Source organism: Centroberyx gerrardi, chromosome 2, assembly GCF_048128805.1.
Source record: "Centroberyx gerrardi isolate f3 chromosome 2, fCenGer3.hap1.cur.20231027, whole genome shotgun sequence".
In the NCBI taxonomy this organism is placed as follows: domain Eukaryota; kingdom Metazoa; phylum Chordata; class Actinopteri; order Beryciformes; family Berycidae; genus Centroberyx; species Centroberyx gerrardi.
Window position 1 is genome coordinate 24,568,497 of NC_135998.1, and position 24,818 is coordinate 24,593,314.

At 42.7% G+C, this 24,818-nt stretch overlaps 3 protein-coding genes across 4 annotated transcripts; 1 reads left to right on the forward strand and 2 right to left on the reverse strand.

Annotated features, from left to right (window-relative positions):
• Window positions 1–6,825: 6,825 nt before the first annotated feature.
• On the reverse strand, window positions 6,826–10,250 carry nsa2 (NSA2 ribosome biogenesis homolog (S. cerevisiae)). Its single transcript, XM_071912044.2, has 6 exons — window positions 10,110–10,250; window positions 8,602–8,789; window positions 8,315–8,465; window positions 7,875–8,054; window positions 7,478–7,670; window positions 6,826–7,146 (listed from the first exon to the last, which is right to left on the reverse strand). Exons 1-6 carry the CDS (start codon window positions 10,110–10,112, stop codon window positions 7,079–7,081), a joined length of 783 nt encoding a protein of 260 aa, XP_071768145.1. The 5' UTR covers window positions 10,113–10,250; the 3' UTR covers window positions 6,826–7,078.
• Window positions 10,251–10,552: 302 nt separating this feature from the next.
• On the forward strand, window positions 10,553–16,898 carry gfm2 (GTP dependent ribosome recycling factor mitochondrial 2). Its single transcript, XM_071912036.2, has 20 exons — window positions 10,553–10,873; window positions 10,970–11,054; window positions 11,160–11,205; window positions 11,576–11,673; window positions 11,798–11,923; window positions 12,546–12,634; window positions 12,747–12,835; window positions 12,939–12,999; window positions 13,241–13,426; window positions 13,545–13,625; window positions 13,720–13,868; window positions 14,044–14,184; window positions 14,495–14,594; window positions 14,770–14,956; window positions 15,136–15,212; window positions 15,315–15,453; window positions 15,623–15,808; window positions 15,961–16,076; window positions 16,169–16,351; window positions 16,480–16,898. Exons 1-20 carry the CDS (start codon window positions 10,832–10,834, stop codon window positions 16,606–16,608), a joined length of 2,310 nt encoding a protein of 769 aa, XP_071768137.1. The 5' UTR covers window positions 10,553–10,831; the 3' UTR covers window positions 16,609–16,898.
• On the reverse strand, window positions 16,876–24,617 carry hexb (hexosaminidase B (beta polypeptide)). 2 transcript variants are annotated; one of them, XM_071912037.2, is made up of 14 exons: window positions 24,329–24,617; window positions 24,065–24,216; window positions 23,569–23,634; window positions 22,584–22,630; window positions 22,332–22,442; window positions 22,132–22,233; window positions 21,863–21,995; window positions 21,521–21,701; window positions 21,292–21,378; window positions 21,079–21,151; window positions 19,784–19,964; window positions 17,696–17,786; window positions 17,456–17,560; window positions 16,876–17,206 (listed from the first exon to the last, which is right to left on the reverse strand). In XM_071912037.2, the coding sequence occupies exons 1-14, from the start codon at window positions 24,580–24,582 to the stop codon at window positions 17,143–17,145; spliced, it is 1,647 nt and encodes a 548-aa protein (XP_071768138.1). In that variant the 5' UTR covers window positions 24,583–24,617; the 3' UTR covers window positions 16,876–17,142. The 2 variants fall into 2 exon arrangements, with proteins under 2 accessions (XP_071768138.1, XP_071768140.1); XM_071912039.2 differs by lacking the exon at window positions 19,784–19,964 and adding an exon at window positions 20,582–20,756.
• Between the last annotated feature and the right edge of the window lie 201 nt (window positions 24,618–24,818).

Genomic DNA, 24,818 nt, shown 5'->3' on the forward strand with positions numbered 1-24,818 from the left:
CACCATAGGAATAGGCTAATGTAGTGTTTTTTTCATTAGGACAGCTGACCTTTATTTCACAGATTAGTTACACTGTAGCCCATTAAGCTCTCCACTGGGAGCAAGTCAATCATTTCATTGTTGTTCACGGCAACTGCATAGTTCAGTTCAAGGGTGTTTGCACCAGTGAGGGATTTCTCTCTTTTCAGATTAGCCTGATGTGCGGTCTCTACATTGTACTTCATTGTATATTTTGTGCATTTCACTTGTTATGTTGTTACTCACGGGTCTCGCCATTTTGCTATCTAGCTTATATTATATTTTCTCCCTTTACAACACACCACAATACACCACAGAAAGAAAAGTAAAATATCACATTTATATGACCTTTACATATTACTTTGAGCTCCGGTGCAAAAGTAACACTTGACTTTTTCCCAGTTTAGTCCAATACTAGTGGTATATAGGCTAAAAAAGAAACAACGTATATGTGTCCCATTTCATTACTGTAGCAGAATAGAATTAAACACTCTTGGAAACTACCTTAAAGAGCAAGCTACAGCCCAGCTCTGTCCTACTGTTGTGTACCAAGCTGTAAACATACAGTATATTATTTCACTGATTTCCCCCTGAAAAAACATTAGAAACATATGAATCCGGAGGGATATAGTTTCACATTTTTATGTAATTGGCCCATTATTGCTAGCTACCGAGTGGTAGCTAGTCCATGGTCCTCCAGACACTGCAACACCATATCAAGGGTCTTGAGATGCTCAGCCTCACTTGGACCAGTGATAAGTATGTCATCCAGGTGAATCATCACATGGGGGAGACCACGAAGAATCCCTTCCCTCTCTGAAAGATAGCAGGATTAGAAGATACGCCTAAAGGCAATCGTGTGTAGGTATACAATCCTCTATGTGTGTTTTTATTTATGGAAGTGACAGCAACGGTTTGTGTGGAATAAATATAAGAAGGTCGAAGAAATATAAGAAGCAGCAGTCTGCACTAAAGCAGCGACTGCTTATCACCAAAGGTGTCACCAAAATCAAGAAAAAGAACCATGCATTGTCACCGTAAGTGCATAGAGTAATGATGTTCAACGCATAGAATTGGATATTTTTGTGTTTTACATACCTGAGCAAACAAAATCTTCCCATATCCAACCCTCTCTTTCTTTGTCTTGTTCTTTCTCTATCCCACACTCACTTTCTTTGTCTCTCTCTTTCACACACACACACACACACACACATAAATAGACTCTGGTGCGGTCGGGGGAGGCAATGCACAGTCTCCAGTGTGGCATCACTGTGCAGAAGAAGGAGGGAGGGTCTGTCACTCTGAGATCTGCTGGGGGACCAGAGGGCCACGCTGGGGGCCGGGGGTAAGAAGTCCTGTTATGTCTCATCAGCACGTCCTTGCATCCATTTTCCAAATGTGCCTATCTGATCTCATACACCCCCTGGCTTCGTAAATTATGATTGGGGACCCATACTTTGTTGCCGTCTACTTTTGTGGAGGCCCAATGTTACAGAAATGGCAATATGTTTTTATTAGCCTTGGTTAGGTAACCTCTCAAAAAGAATGCACATCCAAAAAAAGCTGCAAGTTATGGTCTATATAGCTTCAAAGACATTATTGAAAAAGCTCTCTTCTCTCCATGCAAATAAAATCTCGAATTTTTCATGATTTAAGCATCAGATTTGGTCCCAGGGTGAGACTTTATGTTTCAAACACTGTCTCCCTTACTCTGGTCCTTTCCAAGGGTCCTGGAGACACCAGCGGGGGATGTCGCTGCAACGCCAACAAGCAGAAATGCCGCCCCAAATGCCAAAACTGCCGCTGAGAATCCCGAGACTGGACAGGTTGTAGGAGGGAATGAGTGACTGAACTGAGAAAAGAAGAGTGAGGAGTACAGAGAAGTATATTTAAGCCAAAGCTGACCATGCAGGACTGTTACATTCAATGAAAGCACATGCATCCCTGTAGAATAAACAAACACCTGGACACAGCTGGAGACATCCTCAATGTTCTGTTAGCAATGTTGTATCCGTCAGTTGCTGACAAAATAATCTGTTTCCTTGGCTTTCCAGTGTAATCAGAACAACAGAAATATATATGTTACTTAGCTCTGCTTTTCACAAACAAGGAAATGTGGGATGTTTGATTTTAACAATTCAATGTTTAGTATAATCAAACGCCACACGTCTCCAGTGATGACGAACTGTCCTCGATGTCTAGAAGTATGCGGGTGATGTATTAACTTTCACTGCATGCTGTGCCTTTTAAAAATGATTGCACTGCAAATGTAGCAATACGGGTTTGTTGTTTTTGTTTTGCTAGTTACCAGGAAGCATTAAACTGAAGTGGCCTTATCGTGTGTACTTGCATATCATATCTGCATAGAGATAGATCAACATGTTAGATAGTGTTGTGTGTGTGTGAGAGAGAGATTGTGTGATTGCATGTGTGGAAAGAGCACACTTCTGATTGTAAATCTGAATCTGATCGAGTCTCATCTCTGTTTCTAAACCACCTGACTTTGAGTGTAAATTTGTCAGCTGGACTAGTTGCGTTCTATTTATCACTCACATGCTCCTGTGGTCCACAAGCAATATTGCCCTCATCCAGTGGTGTAGAGGTCACTGAGGCGGTGGCTGCACTGTACTGCTGACCAGATGGGTATTGTATGACACCATCAATACGTGTCAAAGACTGTATTCATTAATAGTCTGATATTAACTGCAATACTGAAGTATTTTGTTTAAGTTGAGTTGAGCACATGTAGACACATTTCGCTGATAAGCTCATATCCTGATTATAAGAAACTCAAAAGGATAGTAGCAATAGTAGTAACACCTTTTCCTGTTTTTATGGCCTGTGAAATTTCAGTTTCCATGGTAACATTTGGAATACTTTGTAATTCATGTATGCATGGATTTGTGATCCGGATGTGATGATACATGCAAACAAACGTACCCTGAATATGACCTTAACAAGGATATGAGCTAGTGTTCCCACCAGCTGTACTCTCCATGCCTGACAAAAAGAGGAAGGTGTTCTCCATACACCAGAATTCACCCTCCACCACACTGCTGCCCCCCCCGAGAAGCCATGAATAACTGTTGTTTACTGTTTGTTGAGAGTAAAAGATCAGCTCTCTGCTGCTGATGTACCATTATGCCTTAATTATCAATAAATACCCTTTAAAGTCACAGAGCTCTGTGTGTGTAAGTTTTGGTGCCGGATAAATTAGTCTGGTCTGTTAATTGCAAATGTGTCAAAAGGACACTAAATGGCTCAGCATCTGATACTATCAAATACATATCAAAAGGCAAAGGATTTGGGATTGCCAGCAGTCAATATTGTATATTTCATGGCCATAGATGGATACCCCAACCAAAAAGTCCTACAAGGGCTTATAGTGTCTACAGTGAGTCTATAGTGACCTTATCATACTTAATGGTGTTTCTTATCTCTTATGGTATCACTATAATATTCCTTACAGTTTTGTTTTGATATTCCTATTGTATCCCTTCTAAAATTCATCACAGGATTACTGTACTTCTGTGTAGGTGATCATTTTATGCTCCAAGAGCTTTTTTCATTTATTTATTAATTTTCACATTGGATTTTAAGAGATGCACATTGCATTTAACTCCATATCCATATTACTAGTTACTAGACCACAGATGTTACTTTTCAACACAACATATGTTAATACCAACATATGCAGGGAAGTAGTGGAGGGTAATCCAGGTTGCACCTTTTATTTGCAGAAGAGACTTTACCCAAATGTTTAGGGTGACCTAAGCTGATATGATACATAATAGGAAGAAGAATCAAACGGATGCAAATTATTAGGATAAGGTCCTTTAAGGGATAAAACACAAATGAATGCTTGAAGATCACAGACTGGAGGTTATATTTTATCCATCGTTTTATTTGTCATCAGCTGTTATTACGGTCAATTGGACGGGTTTTGATACAATTATATCACCAGACTGAAATGTAAACTGTATTGAAAATTGGAATTTAGCCTAATTTGTCCTGCTAACGGCCTTCCGGTAATGACAGTCGGTTTTGCAGCTTGTTTCCACCTGGTGAGCAGACAGCGACCTTGGCTGTCCGGACGCTTTAGAGATGCAAAAAGCACTAAATTCAGAGGAGATCAATTAAGGTCGAGTCTTTTAAAGTTCTAGATATTTATACTGTTGCCTGAATAGGTTAAAGCCCCTGCTAGCCATATTTTGATGTTGGAGCAAGATAACACCTAGTATGAGTATGACTAACCCTAACCCGAGAAGCTGTATGAGAGGGACGCACAACCAGAGCGCAGAAGAAAATGTGACTACATGTCAATATAGGGTAAATGTGTCTAAAATCCTATTCATTATGATTGAATATGTGTTAAAATAGTGTGGCCTGCCAAGCCTTGGAGACGGTTGCATGTGGACTATGCTGGTCCCTTCATGGGCTGTATGTTCTTGGTTATTGTGGATGCCCATTCTAAATGGATTGATGCCCATCCTCTTCAGTCAGTTTGGATTACCAGAAATGGTGGTCTCAGACAATGGAACCAGTTTCACCAGTGGTGCGTTTAAGAACTTCATGACTAGAAATGGTATCATCCAAGTTACCACCGCACCAAGTCACTTGATAGGAAGTTGAGTATCATTACTGGACTATCCAAAGCATTGATAGTAAGTGAAGTAGGCTGTGGTGTCTTGGGTGTATCAGAAATAATCAGGCAACAGACAGTAGCCACAGTTGACCATTTACTCAGAAGAGTCTAGATAGATTACAAACAATCATGGCCTGGCTGGCCTGGCATGGCATGGCTGCTGACTAAGAACAATAGACTCCCTTTATGGTAGGAGGTGTGGTCGGCGGGCCCTGCTGGTCTAACAAGGAAATACATGACCATGCTACACTCCCCTCCCTCTGATAATAACAGCCCAAAATTCTGATTCTAGTTAGACAACAACACAATCATGTCTGTCTAACTGGCCATGACAATTAAACATTTTTACACACTTTTTTTACACTACCATGCTCTTTCCCTGCTTTGTAAATAATCACATACTCATAAGCACGGAGAGTCACAGCCCACCTCTGTACTCTTGGTGAGACAATCTGGGGTACAGCTTTAACTTCACTGAAAAGGCTAATGAGAGGCTTATGATCAGTTGTAATTGTAAATCTCTGCCCATACAGGTAATTATGGAATTTCTTCACTCCAAAGACCACAGCAAGTCTCTCTCGATCCAACTGAGAATAATTATTTTCTGCCAGAGTGAATGTGCGGGATACAAACACAACAGGCTTCTCCGAACCATCAGGCATCTTATGTGACAGCACAGCTCCCACTCCATAAGGGGAAGCATCACAAGCCAGGAGCAAGTGACCAGGACCTGTGAAGACTGCAGTAGAACTTTTGATTGTTCAAATGCCCTCTGCTGGGCAATTCCCCACCTCCACTTCATATCCTTCTTGAGCAATAAATTAAGTGGGGCTAACAGAGAGGACAAATTGGGCAGGGAACGATGATAATAATTCAACCCCAGGTAAGCCTTCAGCTCACTGACATTCTTGGGGATAGGTGCCTCTCTGATTGCTGCCACTTTCTCTGCAATTGGGTGCAGTCCTGTGCTGATGCTAGTTTAACACCCCTGATCTGGTGTGGCCCGTCATCAATGGCCTGATGAGGAAACGAAGGCTCTCTTGTAAAGTTTTTATATTTGGCTAAAGGAAGAGTGGCCGCTGCTCTATCTATAGGAACCAGGCATTTCCGGATTCCACTTGAGACGTACGAACGCTGCCAAGTTTACAATGACTAAAAAATGCTGTGTTGGAGCTGCAAACAAAACCTCTTAGGAAATGGGTGGGGGTTCCTCCAGTTTCCGTCTGGTAAATCCAACAAAGCGAAAGCACAATGACGGGCCTGGATTAACAGGTTAAAGCAACACAAGGAGCTGGAACAAAAAAGTAGCCTCATGTATGACAGTCTGACTCATGTTGGAAGTGGGAAAGACTGGCAGCCAACCAATCACCACCATCTGTCTGTTTTATATGGTTAAGTAATCTTATCTTTATCTTGCTTTACCAACTGTCTGGATGCCAAGACCCTCCCCTCTCTCTACACACACTGACAGCAAACATTTCCATACATAAATGAACATTCACATTGTTCATTCATTTGTGATTGGGCCTTTATATGGGGCAATGCCTTCCTGTCAAGTTGGGTATTGCGGTTTTGTTTTTGCTTTGCCTCTGTTGTTTTACCTGTTTACTAGTTTAGCAATCAATTTAATCCATGCATTTGATATACAGTATGACCATGAGGATTCCAGCTTCGAACTTTGGACCTTGATATCTATTATCTGTTTGCCGTTTCCTTTTGCGGGTTGACCTATCTGTGTTGGGGGTGGGGTTTGAGTCGGTCGCCATGAGAGGGAGGGGAGGCGGTCACAAGATAGAAGTGGATTGGGGGGAAATGTGTCCCAGCCCTATGTGCTTGGACCCCTAATAAAATGGCCTGAAACAATCAGCAGGGGTGCAGTAGTGTAGTTGAGGGTAAACGTACACTCTCATTTTCCCCTGCAGCAAACGGTATACTTTCCAGCCCGTTACCATTGATACAGGACGGTTGCATCTACCCTCATCCTCAGTAGCATATTAACACCTAATCCATCACATCAATAAAGGACTATGCTCATACTGTTCCCATGGCAACTAAATTTACATTGTAGCCTTTATACGCAACTGTGAGAAGCCTCTTAAACTATTTCCTTATAGTTTGGAGCATTCTTCCAAGAGAAAAAATCAATTCAAAAGAACACTTCACAAAATGTCACATCAGGTTTATTTATATCAAATTTAACACAGTAATCAACCCTTTGACTTTGTTTCATTTTCTTTTGCGCGTACTTCAGTTACAGAAATATCCTGTGTTGCAAAGTGCACCATCACCGTTTTTCCTGATGGTCCCGTCATTTGAAGCCCATTGCTCGTTGAACCTTTGCGTTCCTTGTCCTCTCAGACACTCCAAAAGTAAATGCTGTGGTGTTAACAGGCAGTCCGTATAAAGGTCAGAGTCCTACACTAGCAGAACTGCATTAATGCAGCCGTCGTTCTCTGGGTTATTTGTCACCTGGGCATATTTACCTGGGAAGTAAAAGAAACATTTTAGTTACAACCTCATCACATTCCACACTAATTTATCTGCAATATTTACATATGTATAACATTTTGCAATGGTTTGTTGACACAATCCTCAGTACTTCGTTGTTGGAGATGATAAAACAGCATCTTATATCTTCAGTATAACCAAACATTCATGTTGTTTGTGTTTATCGTTTATTGAGTCTGTACTGGACAACTCTCTAAATCTAATTTCAGCACTGCGGCCACATGTGAAAACAACTGCTATATTTACAGCAAGAATCATGGATTATGGATTCACGCGGCCCTGTTAAAAACAGAATTGAACACTCACCCCAGATCACTTTTCCTCCTTGTGTAACCAAGCCCAGCTCACTGACATTGACCTCTACGACTGTTCCCTTGGTGATGACTCCCAGCGTGGTGTAGAGGGGTGACGAGGGGTTCTTCTTCACTCCCAGGATGGGAAGGCAGAATGTGGCTTTCAGCTCTGGATGGGTGACATGGGCCTTCTTAAAGCGCAAACCCTGAGCGGAAAGAGGACAAAGAGAAATCACGTGTTACTTAGGTGCTTAGAGTTACAACAGCAATGTATAATCCAACTGTAACATCAGTCCTGTTTATAACATGAATGAACAGTGTTGTCTATGTGTAAGTGTACAATGCAGTCACATGACAAAATGTGTAAAACATTTAAACTCTAAAATGCACTACATGTAGTGTGATCTTACCATAGGTCTGATGAAACGCTCATATTTTGGAGGTTTACGGGTGAAGCCATCGCCGACAAAGCAAACTTTGGTGACCATCCTCTTCCAGGCCTTCTTTTGCCTCTTTCCGGTTTTGATTACTTTGAGCACCTCTGTCTCTCCCTGGGCGCGCACCTTTGGCAGGGGCACCTCCCATTTACCCTACAAGGAGAAAACAGTATCGGTCAGTCAGCATTACAGATTTGTATTAGCACACTAATAACAATATTTGCATAGGTACACATTACTGACAGAGTAAACAATTACAACTAAAAGACATGTTTTGCATAAAAGAAGGACTCTACATTTTTGTTGCTGTATATGGAAAATATTCACTGTGGCATGCCGCTCGACCAAGCTGAAAAAAGGACCACAAATCTAGGAAGAAGGCTGCAGACAAGTAGATTTCAGTGGATACTTACAGCCTTCTCTTTCCTCTTCTGTTTGATCATGTTGGAGAGGACTTTGGCGCGGGACTGTCCCTCTCTGTCTAGCAGGTAGGCTGGCACTGCTCCCTCTGGGGTCTTATCATCGTTCTTCTGCTTCGTCTTCCTCTGTTCATGCATTTTGATGCTGCAAAGATTCGAGTACAAATCAGAATTGTCTGACCGTTCATTTGGCACGCTCTTTAAGTTTTTTCTACCAAACGAGAAAAGCCAATGCTCACACCGGGGACTACAGTTTAGAGCCTAGACTGAAGTGTACTCACGTCTTCTTCATTTGGATCTTCTCAGCATGTCTCTGTTTGTGGTACAGCTTGGCCTTCAACCCAATCATCTTCCTGGCTTTGTGGGACCGCGCGTGGACTTCACGGCTCTCCTTCTTCCTCTTCCTCTCATGGTGGTCCAGGCGGTAGCCGTGCCGCTTGCGGTGCAACTCAATGTGCTCGTTCTGCGGCTGTAAATGAGAAAAACAAAAACATTCTGTGAGATTTTTGTCACAATCTGATTCACTTTAATTGCCAAGTACAATAAATGCACAAGCATTTGGCTTGGTGACATTGATGCAGAGTCCTACGGCACAGACAACCTGTTATGTTTCACAGTACATGGCATATTCTCACACATGATAAACGGACAACGGGACGTTGCATACAGTACAAGAACACAGTGCATGACACACTATGGACAGTAGACTATACATACATTCAATATGCTGCAAGGCATACAGTATACTTGCTGTAGGGAGAAATATACTGTGTGACCAACACTGCCTTGGACAGACTTTGTACTGAATGAAAGAGATCGATTATGATTGCTGAAGAACCTGTATGCCTGTAGTTGGGAACTTTCTGGCTGATCTAAATGGTTCCACTGTGAGCAAAGATAGCTTAAATATAAATAGCTTTGACACACACTCGCACACACATAGAAAAACTGCTAAGAGAACAATGTGCTTTGTTATAAAATGCAAGTATATCTGATGTCTTATGATCATAAAAACGGGTAACCTGCATACAAATTCTCGCATGGAGTGATGTCTGTGAAATGTATCTGTCCAAATGTGGAATACTGGTATGTTCAACCTTGAGAGGAAATCTTGACAGCACACGCGGTGGCTGGTCAAAAAATATACTAGATATTCTGAGACTTACAAAGTTAATAACCTTTTGGGTGACTTTTCTTTACATGCATCTGTGTTCTATATCCCAAAGAAGAATACACAATATGCTGTCAGGACTTCTTAAAAGGTTTTACATTGCCTGTGTTTGGACTCAAGATACAATACAAACAAAAAAGGATACAAACAGCGACACCCTGAGGCCAGGCTACACCAAAAGCTACCGAGTCACAACCAATTCATGTGAAGTAATTTCGTTGTACATATCAGTGAAACATTCATGGGAAACAATTTAACGGCCAAGCCAACAATTCAGCCAGGTTTGACGGCGTTATCTGTATTTACAAGAAATGCCTACAACTCTGTTAAGACAGCGGAGGAGTACGTCGTGTTCCCGAGTATACCAGGAGGGGGAGGGGTATAAAAGTTACACAAATATCTTAAAGAATACTCAGAAATTAAATGGTTTAACAGTTTCTCTGTTAATAGAGGTCAAACGGGTATTAATATAAACGCCAACTCCGTTCAGATAGCCAGTGTAGAGGAGCACGTCACTCTGCCACATGTGAACTTAAGCTAATGATAGCACAATATGCTAACACGTTGTACTGCCTAGTGAAGCTCAAATAACAGGAATATAAAAGGCTGAGCACTTACCATTTTGTGTCTTAAGAGTTAAGTGTTGCAGGGAATACGGTTCAGATGGAAACTGTTGGTACAGATGCGGATTATTTCGTCGTTTTACTTGAGGCTTGGGTCCTAGGTGTTGTTTTACCCGAAGCCAATATTTAGAGGAAGTACGTCACACGAACAACACGTCTTGTCCGTTGGTTCAATATAACCGGCTTCCATAAGTGGAAGGTTAACCATGGTTAATGGCTCCCACTAAAGAGCTAAATTGCACGTTAATTTATAGGATATTAAGGTTAAATGTGTGTCTAACTTTATGTATGTATTATAAACAATTTTACCGTCGCTGACATTTGAGAAACCGGTTTTGTTTACATGCCCGGAACTGCAAGGAAGGCTTGCTTGTTCTCGGGGGATTTATTTTGAAATCGTGCCTTAAACCAGGGAAAACCATACATCCATGGGGAAAACGTGATTTGACAGTAGCACAAACTGAGTTTATACTGTTGCTGTGTAGGGAATTTAAATACTTTCGCTCTGGGTTCAATTGACTAATATATATGTAGTCTCTCTCTCTCCAGCTAGTCGGTTATCCCATGTTTTTCTTTTTTATTCCATCGGTCTAGTCATAACAAATGAGGTGACATTGCTCTGTCCGGGCTATATTTGGCTGTCCAGCTTCAACATGGCTCACCTGAGTGTCTGTCAGATTTTGGGGAATATGCTTGGAAGTTAAGCAGATACTGAGGATGCGACTTAAACCCTTTCGGACATTTAGCAAGATGATTTGGGTAAGTGGTCATTGATGATTTAATCCCAATACTGCACACTGTTTATGTTACTATCATGTTTTACCTATGCTAAGACAGGATCATTGTCATTCACAGGGCAGGTATTTATTAACAACTGGGATCCAGTTCTGCAGATGGAGAGTGAGCTGTCATGTAAAAAGACATTACAGCTTTCTTCCAGGTAGGTTCTTTTAACGATTGATTCATTTCATTTGCTTAATTCATTTCATCATCATTTACCTTTCAGTCAAATCACCACTAATGTAATCCATTTTCCCTCTGATAGATGATGTCAAATCATTGCGAACTGTGGTCAATCCAGATATATCCAAGTAAGTAACAGCATTCTGCAATCATTTTTTAAAATGCTTTCTAGACCAATGAAGAGAGATAGACCATGGCCTCTAGTACTGGAACATGCAAAATGTAAAAATGTAAAAAAAAAAAAGGGGCATTCTCAAAAATAGTAAGAAGGCACACTTTTTACAGTGAAAAATATTAAAAAGCCTTTATTATATTGGCTCACCACCGATGTGTTTGAGCTTACATGCCTTCATCAGGGTCCCTTTTTTTGACTCCAGCAACTTCATTATTTATTGACAGTGCAGCGCTCTTTGTGTCTTCTCTTCTATAGTGCTTTTTAGACTAACTCTGTTCTAGGATCCAAGCTGACTCTGCATTGCTCATGCTTTATATCCTCAGGATCCGAAACATCGGCATCATGGCCCACATTGATGCAGGAAAGACAACAACCACAGAGAGGATGCTTTATTACTCCGGCTATACGAGGGCACTAGGAGGTGTGTAGGATGGCGAAGACGAGACATGGACATTGTTCAGACTTTTCATTATCGCTGCATTGCCTATTCCTATCTCTTACTCTGTCTCTCTCTGTTTCTTTCTCCCTCGTTCTCTCTCTTTCAGATGTGGATGATGGGGATACAGTCACAGATTTTATGGCCCAGGAGAGGGAGCGTGGCATCACCATACAGTCGGCAGCCGTCACCTTTGACTGGAAAAGTCATAGGATAAACCTTATAGACACCCCAGGTAAAATCAATCAACATTCGGTCAAAGAAGCATTGAGGAGTCAATAGCACATATCAGAGGTGGGGACTCGAGTCACATGACTTGGACTCAGGTCAGACTTGAGTAGCACTTTTATGCACGAAGAGTGCATAAAAGAGACTTGATGCATGAAGAGAAGACTTGAGACTTGACTTGACTTGGGTTCTGGTGACTTGGGACTTGACTCTGACTTGTACTTTGATGACTTGAAAAGGTTTCTAAAGTCTTGACTTGAGATCTTGTGTTTGTGTAAATGACGAATTAGATTGAAAGTGATGAGATTTGTTCCACCAGACGACTGAATTTAAATTCTGTTTTCTGAATTTGTACGGAATGATTGAATTTATTGAAGTTGAAACTGATTACAGAAATCAAACTCATGATGTACTTATAGGCGTACTATTAAAATTATATTGCATTGAAATTCCTAGATATTTTATTTCCTTTTAAGGTATTAAATTGATACTGGACTCTTGATTTGTTCTGACTTGACTTGGTGTTGTACATTTAGACTTGAGACATACAAATGGGAATTAAAAGTGGCAGCCATGCAAAGATCTAAGACTGTGTGTGTATGTGTGTGTGTGTGTGTGTGTGATTTCAGGACATGTCGACTTCACTCTCGAGGTGGAGCGGGCGCTTCGTGTTCTTGACGGGGCTGTTGCCGTGTTCGATGCTTCTGCTGGTGTCGAGGTTAGCCTCCTGATTTGAAACTTCTTCTTTTTTGATGTAAAAATGTGTCTTGCTGTATGCCTGGGTGAACTCTGACCGTATGTGACGTCGTTGCTCTGTGTAATGCCACCAGGCTCAGACTCTAACAGTATGGAGGCAAGCTGACAAGCACCATGTTCCATGTGTTTGCTTCCTGAACAAGATGGATAAACCTGCAGCAAAGTGAGTGACCCAACACTCCAACCTTGTATTATTCTCTTTTTTGCAAAATTCAGGTGATTATTAAGATTTAAGATTATAAACTGTCTTTCATTATTTCCCTTAGCTTAGATTTTTCCATTGAGAGCATAAGGAAGAAGCTGAAAGCCAACCCAGTCCTCCTCCAGGTAGGTCTTCAGAAAGAATGGTAACCCACCTTGGAGCAGAAACCTGGTGTGCTAAATGTTTAAACATTATATTTTCTACTGTCATTGGTTTAACTAATCTATTCATTGTAACTTTTATTTATTAGATACTGACAACTTTTGAAATTGAAAACTTGAAATATAGAATATATACAGAAAAACTTAAAGTCAGTATGCCATCATGTCGTTTATTTTTCTTATGAAGAGCAATCCTGTTTCATAGATTCCAATCGGCAGTGGTAAGAACTTCACAGGTTTGGTTGACTTGTTAACCAACCAGAAAATGATATGGAGGATGAAATCTACAGGAGACGATGGGCGCGTGTTTGAAACCAAACCCCTCGGACAATCAGATAACCCAGAACTCCTACAGGAGGCCAAACAGGCCAGGGCTGCTTTAATAGAGCAGGTACAAGCAATGAAATGTTCACAGCATTGACATTTAACATTGACACACATTTAAAAAGTGTAAAATTGTCAATTTAGTCCAAATGTCTCCTCTAATTCTCTGTTCTTCTCATTCACAGGTTGCTGATCTGGATGATGAGTTCGCTGAATTGCTGCTAACTGATTTTGGTGACAATTTTGATGCGGTTCCCTCCATCAAAGTAAGCACTGTATGGTTTGACCACAGTAGTATATGGATAGAAATATGTGTGTTGAGCTGTGTGTAACAGATTTGTGTCTGGCATGTGTCCTCAGCTCCAAGAGGCAGTGCGGCGGGTGACTCTGGCCCGTAAAGGGGTCCCGGTACTCTGTGGGAGCTCTTTGAGAAACAAAGGTGTTCAGCCTCTCCTAGATGCCATCACCGCCTACCTGCCTGCCCCCAACGAGAGACACCAGGACTTGGTGTGAGTGAATTCTTGACACTGACAGAAATTGTCACAAGACTATGTTAAGGTGGTCCAGCTGCAAGAATTCTGCCATAGGATAAAGTGATCATCTCTATAAAGGCTTTCGGTTGTTTAGGTTGCTCTAAACTTGCTCTAAATCTCTAAAATGTCTTCATTATTCATCTTCACACAGGCGGTGGTACAAGGATGACCTCTGTGCCCTGGCCTTCAAGGTTCTCCATGACAAGCAGCGGGGCCCTCTGGTTTTTCTTAGGATCTACTCTGGTACTATGAAGTCCCAGACAGCTGTGCACAACATCAACAGGAACAACACGTAGGTGGTTCCCATTACATCCACACAGCACTCTCTGACCTGCACAAGAGCTGCAGGGTCATAGGGTCAGAGTGATTTTAAAGCATAAATCCATCCATTTGTGCATTAAACATCATTGATTGATGATTTATAACAGTGTAAAACTATCTGTAGGTGGATTTTTCCTTTGCAAGATTTAGCTTCAAGCAATCACTGAAAGACCTTATACCGATAGTAATTGATTTCCAGGATTTGTCAATGGCTTTGTGCAGTACCCCTTTAAAAATGATATATTAAAGCTGTCATTTTGTGTATCATGTGTTCTATGTAGTGAGAGGATGAGCAGGCTGATGGTGCCATTTGCTGATCAGCATGTGGAAATCCCCTCGCTAACAGCGGGAAACATTGCTTTGACCGTAGGACTTAAGCAGGTAGAGCATCCTTCTACCTTACAGCTTGACAGAGCTGAATTTATTCCAAGTCCTACTCTTAGGTCAACTTGCCCTTACATTGTAATTTATTCTTCATTTGCCATTTTTAAGGTTCTTTTTTCCCCTCACAGAGGTAATGTTTATGTTGTTGCATATGTTTTCCCCTTTCATGTAGACAGTCACAGGAGACACCATTGTTTCATCGAAGGCTTCAGCAGCAGCCGCAGCCCGGCGGGCTCAAGATGAAGGGGGGAAAGAGAAGAAGCGTGGGGAGCAGGCCAGCCTGGTCCTGTCTGGGGTGGAGGTCCCTGATCCAGTCTTTTTCTGCTCCATAGAACCACCCACCTTGGCCAAACAGGCTGGTCAGTGGCAGTGAAACTATTATTGTTCTGAAACATATGCATTAGTTATCCACAATAGAGTGTAACTCTGTCTTAGCTAGCCATGTACATCCTGATGCCAGAATAGAGAAATGGTGGTTGGCTATATAACTGTTTCAACAACCTTATAATCATTCATACATTGTTTTTTTTCCTGAAAGACCTTGAGAATGCACTTAACTGCCTTCAGAGAGAAGACCCCAGCCTCAAAGTCAGGGTTGACCCTGATTCTGGACAGGTAATACCATCATAGGATTTTTTTTCTTCTTTTTTTATCAGTCAGACCATCTGGCAGATTGAATCAAGTCAACTTTCGATATCATTAAATCTCTTCTCTTAGACCATTTTGTGTGGGATGGGAGAGCTGCACATTGATATCATCCATGATCGCATCAGGAGAGAGTATGGCATCGAGACCCACCTTGGGCCACTGCAGGTGGCCTACAGGGAGACTATTCTCCAACACGTATCAACTACAGGTACAACCAATAAATTCAAATTCATTCATTCCACATTGTTCACTCATTGCATAGTTATGGTGGCATTATGGTTGGCAACTACTGCCGAGAATATGTGAGAGATGCAATGTTACATCCTGTGAGGATTGTAAAAGGAGAACTACAGTTTCCCAATGTGCCCATGGTACAGAAACACTGGACCGCACGGTTGGGGAGAGAAGACATGTTGTGACGGTGGACCTGGCCATCAGCCCTGTTGCAGACATTTCAACAGGCAGTTCTTGTGACTTTTCGTTCAAAGAGGAAGTGGAGGGGCAGCTATCGCCTGAAGTGAAAGAGGCAGTGGAGAATGGAGTGCAGAGCTCTTATCTTCAAGGTAACACCTGCTGAACTCATTCCTCATCTTTTCCAAAAAGTTGCATCTTTGTGGGTATGTGGGAGCAAACCCACGCAAATAAGCAATGAAGCCCTTTGTTTGGGATAACCTGTTGATACACACATTTTTTCAACACCTGCTCCCTCTTTCAGGTCCGTTGCTAGGTTACCCTGTACAGGGTGTATCTACCCTGATCCAGAATGTCGGCATGGAACCAGGAACGTCTCCAGCCATGGTGTCTGCCTGTGTGTCTCGCTGCATGCTTAAGGTAAACCGTTACAACTTGCTATGGCAAAACCATAACATATTATTAGCTTGTAAATAGATGAGCCACAGTTCAGTATATTCCTATGGACACAGGCCATGAGGCAAGCAGGCGGGCAGGTCCTGGAGCCTGTGATGTCCCTGGAGGTGACAGTAGGGGAGGAGCACCTAAGCTGTGTGCTGGGGGACTTGGCCCAAAGACGAGGAGCTGTCAGAGACATCCAGAGTCGTCATGACAACAAGGTGCTGATAGCCACGGTGCCCCTGGCTGAGATGATGGTGAGTTAAGGATGGACCATAGGAGGCTCTAATTTAAAAAATCTAGTACATTTGGTTCTGTAGTGGTTTTGTTTACCTTGTCCCTCCAAAACTTGTTTACTAATTGACTCTGTTCCCACCCTCCAAAGGGCTACTCCACCATCCTACGAACATTGACCTCTGGAAACGCCACCTTCTCCCTGGAGCTGGACACCTATGAGGCCATGAACCCCCAGGACCAAAGTACCCTCCTCAAAAGAGTGGCCGGTCTGGTCTGACACCATGCTCTCAACGCAGTGTAACTGGTCAGCAGTGGGACCAAAGGCCAATCTGGGACAGAGACTTGGCTAATAGCCAGATGGACCGATCCAGTTTGAAGTATCAGACTATGCCACTGACCACTAGGCTGAGTGATATGCTATAGAGTGAATATCTACTGATGTTAGTTGGTGGCTTATTTATCCCCAGTCTATGGTGGGATACAGATGACAATGTGAGTCTACCATGAGTTGTAAATTGGGTGAAATATAAACTTGAAATGTCAACATTTTTTAAAATATTTATTCACTAAATCATACAAACATTAATATAAAAAGAGACTGCATTCTTAAATGTATGACAATAGATTTGATGAAGAATTGTGTAGAACAGATTTAAAAAGCGTAATTTGTCTCAGTGCATTTACATCTTTAAAAAGATAATTTCACATTCGATTTCTCAGTTGAAAATACAAGCATTGTTTTGAATGTGAATTTGCCTCCCTTTCTTCCGGCTGCGGCTGATTGCTCCCATGTCCGGCCTTTTAGTTGTTCTCAGATACCTTTGTACTCACGGGGGCAATAACTGGAAAACAAAGGCTCAGCTGGGATCCCACGCCTTCGATAAGAAAAGATAGTTATCGATTAGATGTGGATATAAAAGTTATGTTTCTTCATTCTCATTTATCAGACATTGATATCATACCAGTGGGAGCGCAAGGGACTTACATAATTATTACATTCAAGGATACAAACATTAGGATTTTAGGTATGTAAGGCACTTAAATTTCCCCTTGGAGAACAATATTTGTTTAAATGCAGATACACTGTGTGGAATCCCTCTTCTTGCAGGACTACAGATACTCACGCAACCATGCGACAGCGGTGCGCCGACAGTCTGCTGTAGGCGTCGTTGACGTCGGTCACTTCCTTGGCGCTCCACAGCCGCTCTGCCACGGCGCTGGCACGAGGCCTGGGAGAGAGGGAAAGAGGAAAAAAACATTAAAGCGACTGGATATGGCATCTGATGTATCAAGGTCCAACAGGTTAAATTCAAGTGCGCCCTTTGTGATTTATGAGTTTAAAGGAATCACATGATGATCCATACCAGAGTCTGGGCGTCAGGTTGGTGGCGTCCACATATTCTCCCCACAGACAGGCCTCTCCACCAATCACAAGCTTCTTCTGTGCGTCAGTCCCTGTGTCAAATCAAGTTTAATATTCGATCAGATCAGACAGCACAAGGAGAGTCCAGGGAGTTTAAAACCCCCATAGACTAGGTAGATACAGAATTGAAAATGTGAATTTAATTGCACAAGAATTATTTGGTGATTTTCTCCCCTCTGACTCAAATAATACGGTATTTCCCTTTTCTTCATTCAACAGGCTTACATGTATTCGCACAGGAGTGCCAAAAAAAACCAAAAAAACTTTTCAGATCTGTCACATGAATCGAAAAAGCAGCTGATCAGTCTGGGGCAAACTGACAACAGAACAATAAAACATAACCATAAAACTAAGGCAACAGTCCTAACAGTGAGTCCAGTGAGTTGGAAATTTACCAAGGCTGGAGCAAGTTCAAAACTGAAAAGAGAAATAAAGCAATGTTGCAGAAACTGACAAAGGCCAATAAAATTGACAGTAAAAAACAACAGAGTATCCCAAGGACATCTGTTTGCACTGGCATCACACTCTTTTGTGACGTTAAAGGGTAACTTCGGTATTTTTCAACCTGGACCCTATTTTCCCAACTTTTTGTGTCTAAGTAACTAATGGGGACAACAATTTTTTAAATTGGTCCAGTATTGAGCGAGATCGCGTCAGCCGGCAGCCGCGAAACAGGCTGCAATGTAATCTGAGGGGGCAAATCGCACCGTCAATGTACGTCCACTAAAAGTGCTTGTTTTTGCCACTGACAGGCTCAGATTGTTATAAGTGTCTGACAACATTATGGAAAGGACCCTACAGAGAAATGAAATGTTTTTCTTTACCTTTCGCTTGATCCGGTCTGTTTGTTATTGTGTGTAACCAAGTCTTATAGGCTTATAGCCTATTTCACAAGCCTACGCTTACAAAACACAACACCAGCCTATAGAAAGAGTAAACTACAATGCACCATGTACATTTACCAAGCTTTTGGCTCCGTTAATTCACCGTTTTTAACCGAGACCGGGGCCAACAAGTCGGTCCAACTCTCTAGACAAAACCACGACACAACTTTCAGGGACCATAACGGCCATCCAGCGGGGAGATTACCGGACTACCGAGGCTACTGTTACTTACCCCAAGCCTCCACCGGGGAAATGGTCCCTTTACCAGGCGAGCCGTCCCATCGCCTCCCCGCCGCCGTCCTGCTTCTACACCCCGGAGGAAGTTGTTTTTCACGGGGACCCGACTCTCCCACCCTCATCGGAGCGGATCGAAAACGATTGTTTTCTGTACGGTGGCGCGGTTTATAACGCTCCCGGTCCGCGTTATCACGCCCAAGCGTTTGCTGGAGCCCTTCGGACTTTCCCAGCCCCCTCCGGTTTCAACCCGTTCTTTGAGGCGACTGAGGGAGGGGGTCCCGAAACGGAGAGAGAGCACACCGGGGAGCCGCCGGGTACACGAGGCGAACCGGTCCCAGTGGAGAGACTGTCACAGCGGGGAGAGGAGCGAACAGAGGCCGGGGTCAGAGCCTCTCAAGGCGGGGAAGGAGGATGAGGAGGACGCGGCTTTATCCAGCAGCACTGAAGAGGACAGTAATGGGCCAAGTAGGTGGAAGTCATACAGATTGTCTAAATAAATAAGTATAATAGGCTAAATAAATATATCATTATATATAGATTATAATAGGAGATTGACTTGTACACAATAACAAACAGACCGGATCAAGCGAAAGGTAAAGAAAAACGTTTCATTTCTCTGTAGGGTCCTTTCCATAATGTTGTCAGACACTTATAATAACAATCTGAGCCTGTCAGTGGCAAAAACAAGCACTTTTAGTGGACGTACATTGACGGTTCACAATTGCCCCATCGGATTACATTGCAGCCTGTTTTGCGGCTGCCGGCTGACGCGATCTCGCTCAATACTGGACCAATTAAAAAAATTGTTGTCCCCATTAGTTACTTAGACACAAAAAGTTGGGAAAATAGGGTCCAGGTTGAAAAATACCGAAGTTACCCTTTAATAAAACAATCATGCAGACACAAACCCTTGAAGTCCTGCGGGTCGGCCTTGTACACGCCCTGCCAGTCCTGGCCGTAGGAGATACGGTTCAGGTACCAGGGAGTGGAGAGCAGGGTCTGGTACCCTGCTGATGTAACCTTTGCCATCTCATTCTGGTATTGCTGCTGGTTCCCTTTCCACACGTGGATAATTGTGTCTGGTTTCAGCTACACAGCACACATACATACATACAAGCTTTTAGTACCAGGAACAGCAAGATAAAATAGAAAATATCAGGAGAGGCTTTCATTAAGTAGTTTGATGAGTACATTCAAGACACTGATGTGTCGTGAACTGAAAAGATGAGTCTAGTTTTTCTCCTGTTTGTGTTCCTTATCTTTTAAATTATGTGCAGAACATTACAGCATGTCTGATGACCTGATGGGAACCAAAAAACAAAGCGCTGACTGGTTAGTCAAAGCTGTAGACCAATTTCCATCGTGGTCCAGGTGATCACGCGTGGACGAGTACTGCGAATGGATTGATTAAGCCTAACGGGTTAACAGGTTGAACTAAATGCAAACCAAGAAAGAACCAAAAGAAACCAAAAACCAAAAACAAAAATTGCCAACCAACCCCACCACCCCATGCTGACTCTCTTCATGTCTGACACTGACTCTCCTGCCAACGCCTTGTCACAGCTGTGCAGTTTTCAAACGTAAGCCTGTTGAACGAAGTCTTTAGAATTTTCCAAGCTGCAGAAACCAATCTGACATCCTCCGGAGAGGATTGTTTACCATTTGAGCCGATACAAACATTAGACACCCTTCTTATGAAGACTGACCCTTGAAGTTCAGCGGATCAACCTCGTAGTACTTCTTCCAGTCCTGTCCGTAGCTAATGTAATCTAGGTACCAGGGGGAGGAGAGGATGGTGGTGTAGCCTGCTGCCGTCACGTTGTACATCTCCTCCTCCAGCCTGTTGCCCATCCACACATGCACTACTGTGTCTGGCTTCAGCTGTAATAGTCACAGGCCAAACTACTGTACTCAGCTTAGACACTATATGACTTGTTTGTGGTTAGCACGGGATGAAGAGCAAAATTAATGCAAGTCATTTTCAAACAACTAAAACCAAAGCGTAAATCATAAAACCACAGCATGATTTTGAAAAATGACCCATAAATTGTGATTGGATATTAAAAAAAGAACATGTCACATTTTGTACAGTACGTTAGGTCTAGTTAGCATGCAACAAAAGTATTGCATTTCAATTTTAGTGTAAACTTCATGGTAATAATATGGAATTAACTTGCCGAGTGTTGCATTTCTCTTCAGTTACCTTAACGCCGTTGTCAAAGACCTCCTGCCAGATCATGTAGCCCTTCTTGGTCGTGGTGACGATATCCAACAGTCTATCAGATCATACAAGAGGAGAAAAACAATTCATTTCCTTTTATAGGGACTGAAATTTGGAGAATGTGAGATTTCTCTACTAGTCTCACATTGAACTATCACCATATTTCTGCCCATATTTCTCTCTGACTTAACGCACCTTTGGATGTAGAATGATTCCAGCTTGCTGTAGTCCTGTCCGAAGCCTTGCTGATCCATGAACTTCTGAATATCCGGGTTGGACTTCCTGCAGGGGAGAGCGAAATAGCACTTCATATCAGATGTTGACTCATATTATCATCATCTCGACCATATCCTGCTGATGAAATGTAGCAGTCATACTCTTTGCCACAGATATGGGAGAGTAGTTTTTGTGAAAACAGTCTCACCAGCAGCTGAAGTCGACCTCGTCGCCCCCCAGGTGGATGTAGGCGTCAGGGAACACGATGCTGATCTCCTTGAAGAACTGGCCCATGAAATCGTAAGTGGTGTTCAGGATGGGGTTGACTGGTCCGAAGGAGCCGGAGGGAGTGGGCCCGGAGTAACAGGGTGTGAGCAGGTCTTTCTGGCCTGAGAGGGAAAGAGGTGTAGGGGATATGTTTGTCACGCTTCACTGCTTTCACTTGATGACAATGACGACAGGTATTTTGAAAGAAAATCCATTTTAAGTTGCTTCATTAGGAGGGCGACCCGACTCACATTTCTCTCCAGCAACACCTGCAAAAACTCACCTTTGCCCCACGACTGTGTGTGCCCCGGGGTGTCAAACTCGGGGATGACGCGAATGCCTCTCAGACGGCCAAACTCAATGACCATCTTCACGTCAGCGGGTGTGTACACATGTGTGTATGGGTGGTAAGCTCCCTGTAAACACAGTTCAGTGAAGAAGCTCCTTAGCTCTGATGGATATGAAATACTCAACTTTTCTCTACTTTGTATTCAGCTGTACAGATCTTTCCATCAGTCAAATATTTATACACAAATAAACAATGACACTGACCTGCTGGCTCAGCTGTGGAAAGGTCCGGCTCAGGTAAGGGAAGGACTGATCATCCACAATGTGCCAGTGGAATACATTGAATTTGTTCATCGCCATCGCTTCCTGCGTCAAGTGAAGAGTAAAATATGAGGAAATGCGCTACTTTCGGGCACAATGAACTAAAACTGAGAAGACACGATAAGAAGGCCTAACTGACATACCAGGTTCGCCAAGATGACTTTAATGGGCAGGAAGTGACGAGAGCTGTCCAATAAGATTCCTCTGTGTGCAAATCTTGGGAAGTCACTGATTGTGGTCGAATTGATGCTTTTCTGAAAGGAGACAATGTCAATCGGCATGAGTCAAATCCAGGCTTACAAGAGGGTTGACACTTTTCTTTTGAATGAGCTGAAATGCATGCAGATACACAATAAAGCAAGACTCTCTGGGTCAGAACATTACAATTAACTTACAGCTCCATATTCATCTTCATACACCAACTGGCTGAAAGTTTCAAGACCTAAAACGAAGGAAACAAGCCACAAATGAAACTCATATGAAAGATTGTTGGATGTTTTTATGACACCATAAAACTACAAGTTGCCTTATGCCACACACTAGATATGTGTGCAAAGTTCCACTGTGATACACACTGAATAGTGTGTAAGGTCAATTTTCAAGGAGTGACGCCAAATTGGCATCACAGTGCAAAACAAGGTACAAAACCACATTAGACTTCACATTTTATCAGCCCGATAGCTTTTGGAGGCACAGGTATTACTCATACAATTACAAGTTACACATACACTGGCTACACTGTCACTTTCAGAATTGATTTAAAGATTCTTCTGTTCACTTTAAAAGTTCGTCTAGGCCTGGCGCCTACCTACATGTCAGATCTGTCCCATTTCAGATCCCAGTGAGCCTGAGATCGTCAGGCAGAGCTCTCCGTTCCTCAGTCTCCACTGAAAACTAAAGTTGACCGGGCATTTGCCATTAGACCTCCTGCACTTTGGAACAGCCTGCCAGAGGAAATTTGACTAGCAAAGTCTGTGTCCTCCATCAGATCACTTCTCAAGACACACTTCTACACACTGGCCTTCATGTAATTGTTTTATCCTGTTATATTATATTATATATATATATTAAATATTTTTTTAAAAATGTTTTTGCCCTGTGCTTTCTATTACTGTCTGTCAATTGTATTACTGTCTGTCTTCTGTATGGCTGTCTGTCTTTCTTTTTTGAGTTGTTTTCTGTAAAACACTCTGTAAACTTTTTATAAAGTGCTATACAAATAAAGTTTATTATTATCGTCTATTATCATCTATCCCATCTATTATTACACAACTGCATGTTACACATTAAGTTTTCATCTGTGGTCATGTATGGGTAATGCCATGAAGTGTATTTGTATCCCTTGCTGTGAAATGGTGCAGTAACAGCAGAGAGCCCTACCACGCAGAGCTCCCCACACCTTCGGTGCTTTCAGCACGGCGTACGGCTGGTCCACTGACAGCTCATCTGCAGAGACAAAACAGTGTGCATGGCCTTAGAAAACAACATTTCTTCTTATTCCATCACTAATAGTTTTCAGTCCTGTCACAGCTTGGCAGGGGTTATTATAGTACAGCCGACTGATGTAAAGTCAGAGTCTTTAGCGCTCAGGGGGGTTTGGTCTAAATTAACCTCGTTAACCCTTGCAGTTTCTGTCCTGTAATCTCTAATTCCAGTGGCAGACCTGAGCACACTCCCAGTCCCTGGCTGTAGCAGTTCACATGTACAGAATCAGGTAGATTCTAGGTTACAATGCAGAATATTTTTAAACAGCCTAAACAGTACATGAATCATGGCACAGGATATGGATAGACAGGTCTGTCCTGCTGACTGTGGCCATGATAACATCATGCTACTTCCTCTTCCGCAGAATCACCAGCATCAGGAGGAGACTCACATGACTCGTCAGATGTCACACTGGGGTGGCTGTCGCACTCAGAGTCAGGTGATGTGATCCACACCTGTAGCTCCGACAGCTCGGACGGGCCTGACCCCCTGCCCTTGTAGTCCCCCGTCTTTCTCGCGCCGCCAAACATGTATTCATAATACCTGTCGAGTGGGAAAAGAAAACATAATTGGTCATCACTGTCACGTTTCCGGACGCAGAACTACATGCAGGCAAAACCGAGGAAAACAAACCAAAACATATATAGCTTCCTACCTCCTGTACGCATTTTGCAGAAGGCTGCAGCTCGCGCCCGCAGATGACTCTTCGGCGTCGACAACTTTGAAGCTAGAGCTGGTGAGTTTGAATGAAACCTCTGACATCTGCACTTTCTGTGGCAGAGGCCAGAGGGAGCCGTACTTTGAAGGCTCGTCGTCACGCGCATCCTCTCCGAAGATATCGTTGTAATTACTTCCCCGGCAGGCCGCAACTGCCAGCAGCAGTACCGCGAACTTCAGGCTCGCTACCATTTTCGCAGCAGGCAGCTAAATCACAAGATGATCTGGCTCCGCGAGAAACAGCAGCAGTGATATTTCGAAGTGGAGTGGGCGGGGCTTATAACGCGGAAGCAGCGACGAAGATTTTTTTTAAAGGGGAACGTCGTGAATTCTGAAGTTATCTGGTATGGTGATAACGGTGATATTAACAACTGCATTTGGGTGGCTGTGTATTAACAAAGTAAAATAAAATAATTTACAAATAAAAG

Coding starts and splice junctions, on each gene's coding strand:
- nsa2 (XM_071912044.2), bottom strand. Junction 8,055..8,314: donor AGAAGAGGAAAGAGAAGGCT/GTAAGTATCCAC, acceptor TTCTCCTTGTAG/GGTAAATGGGAGGTGCCCCT. Junction 7,671..7,874: donor AGCGTTTCATCAGACCTATG/GTAAGATCACAC, acceptor CTTTCCGCTCAG/GGTTTGCGCTTTAAGAAGGC.
- gfm2 (XM_071912036.2), top strand. CDS start 10,832: ATGCGACTTAAACCCTTTCGGACATTTAGCAAGATGATTTGG. Junction 11,206..11,575: donor GTCAATCCAGATATATCCAA/GTAAGTAACAGC, acceptor TTATATCCTCAG/GATCCGAAACATCGGCATCA. Junction 15,809..15,960: donor GCAGAGCTCTTATCTTCAAG/GTAACACCTGCT, acceptor TCCCTCTTTCAG/GTCCGTTGCTAGGTTACCCT.
- hexb (XM_071912037.2), bottom strand. CDS start 24,582: ATGGTAGCGAGCCTGAAGTTCGCGGTACTGCTGCTGGCAGTTGCGGCC. Junction 22,631..23,568: donor GGTGTGGGGAGCTCTGCGTG/GTAGGGCTCTCT, acceptor CCTTCGTTTTAG/GTCTTGAAACTTTCAGCCAG. Junction 17,787..19,783: donor CGACCCGCAGGACTTCAAGG/GTTTGTGTCTGC, acceptor GATTTGACACAG/GGACTGACGCACAGAAGAAG.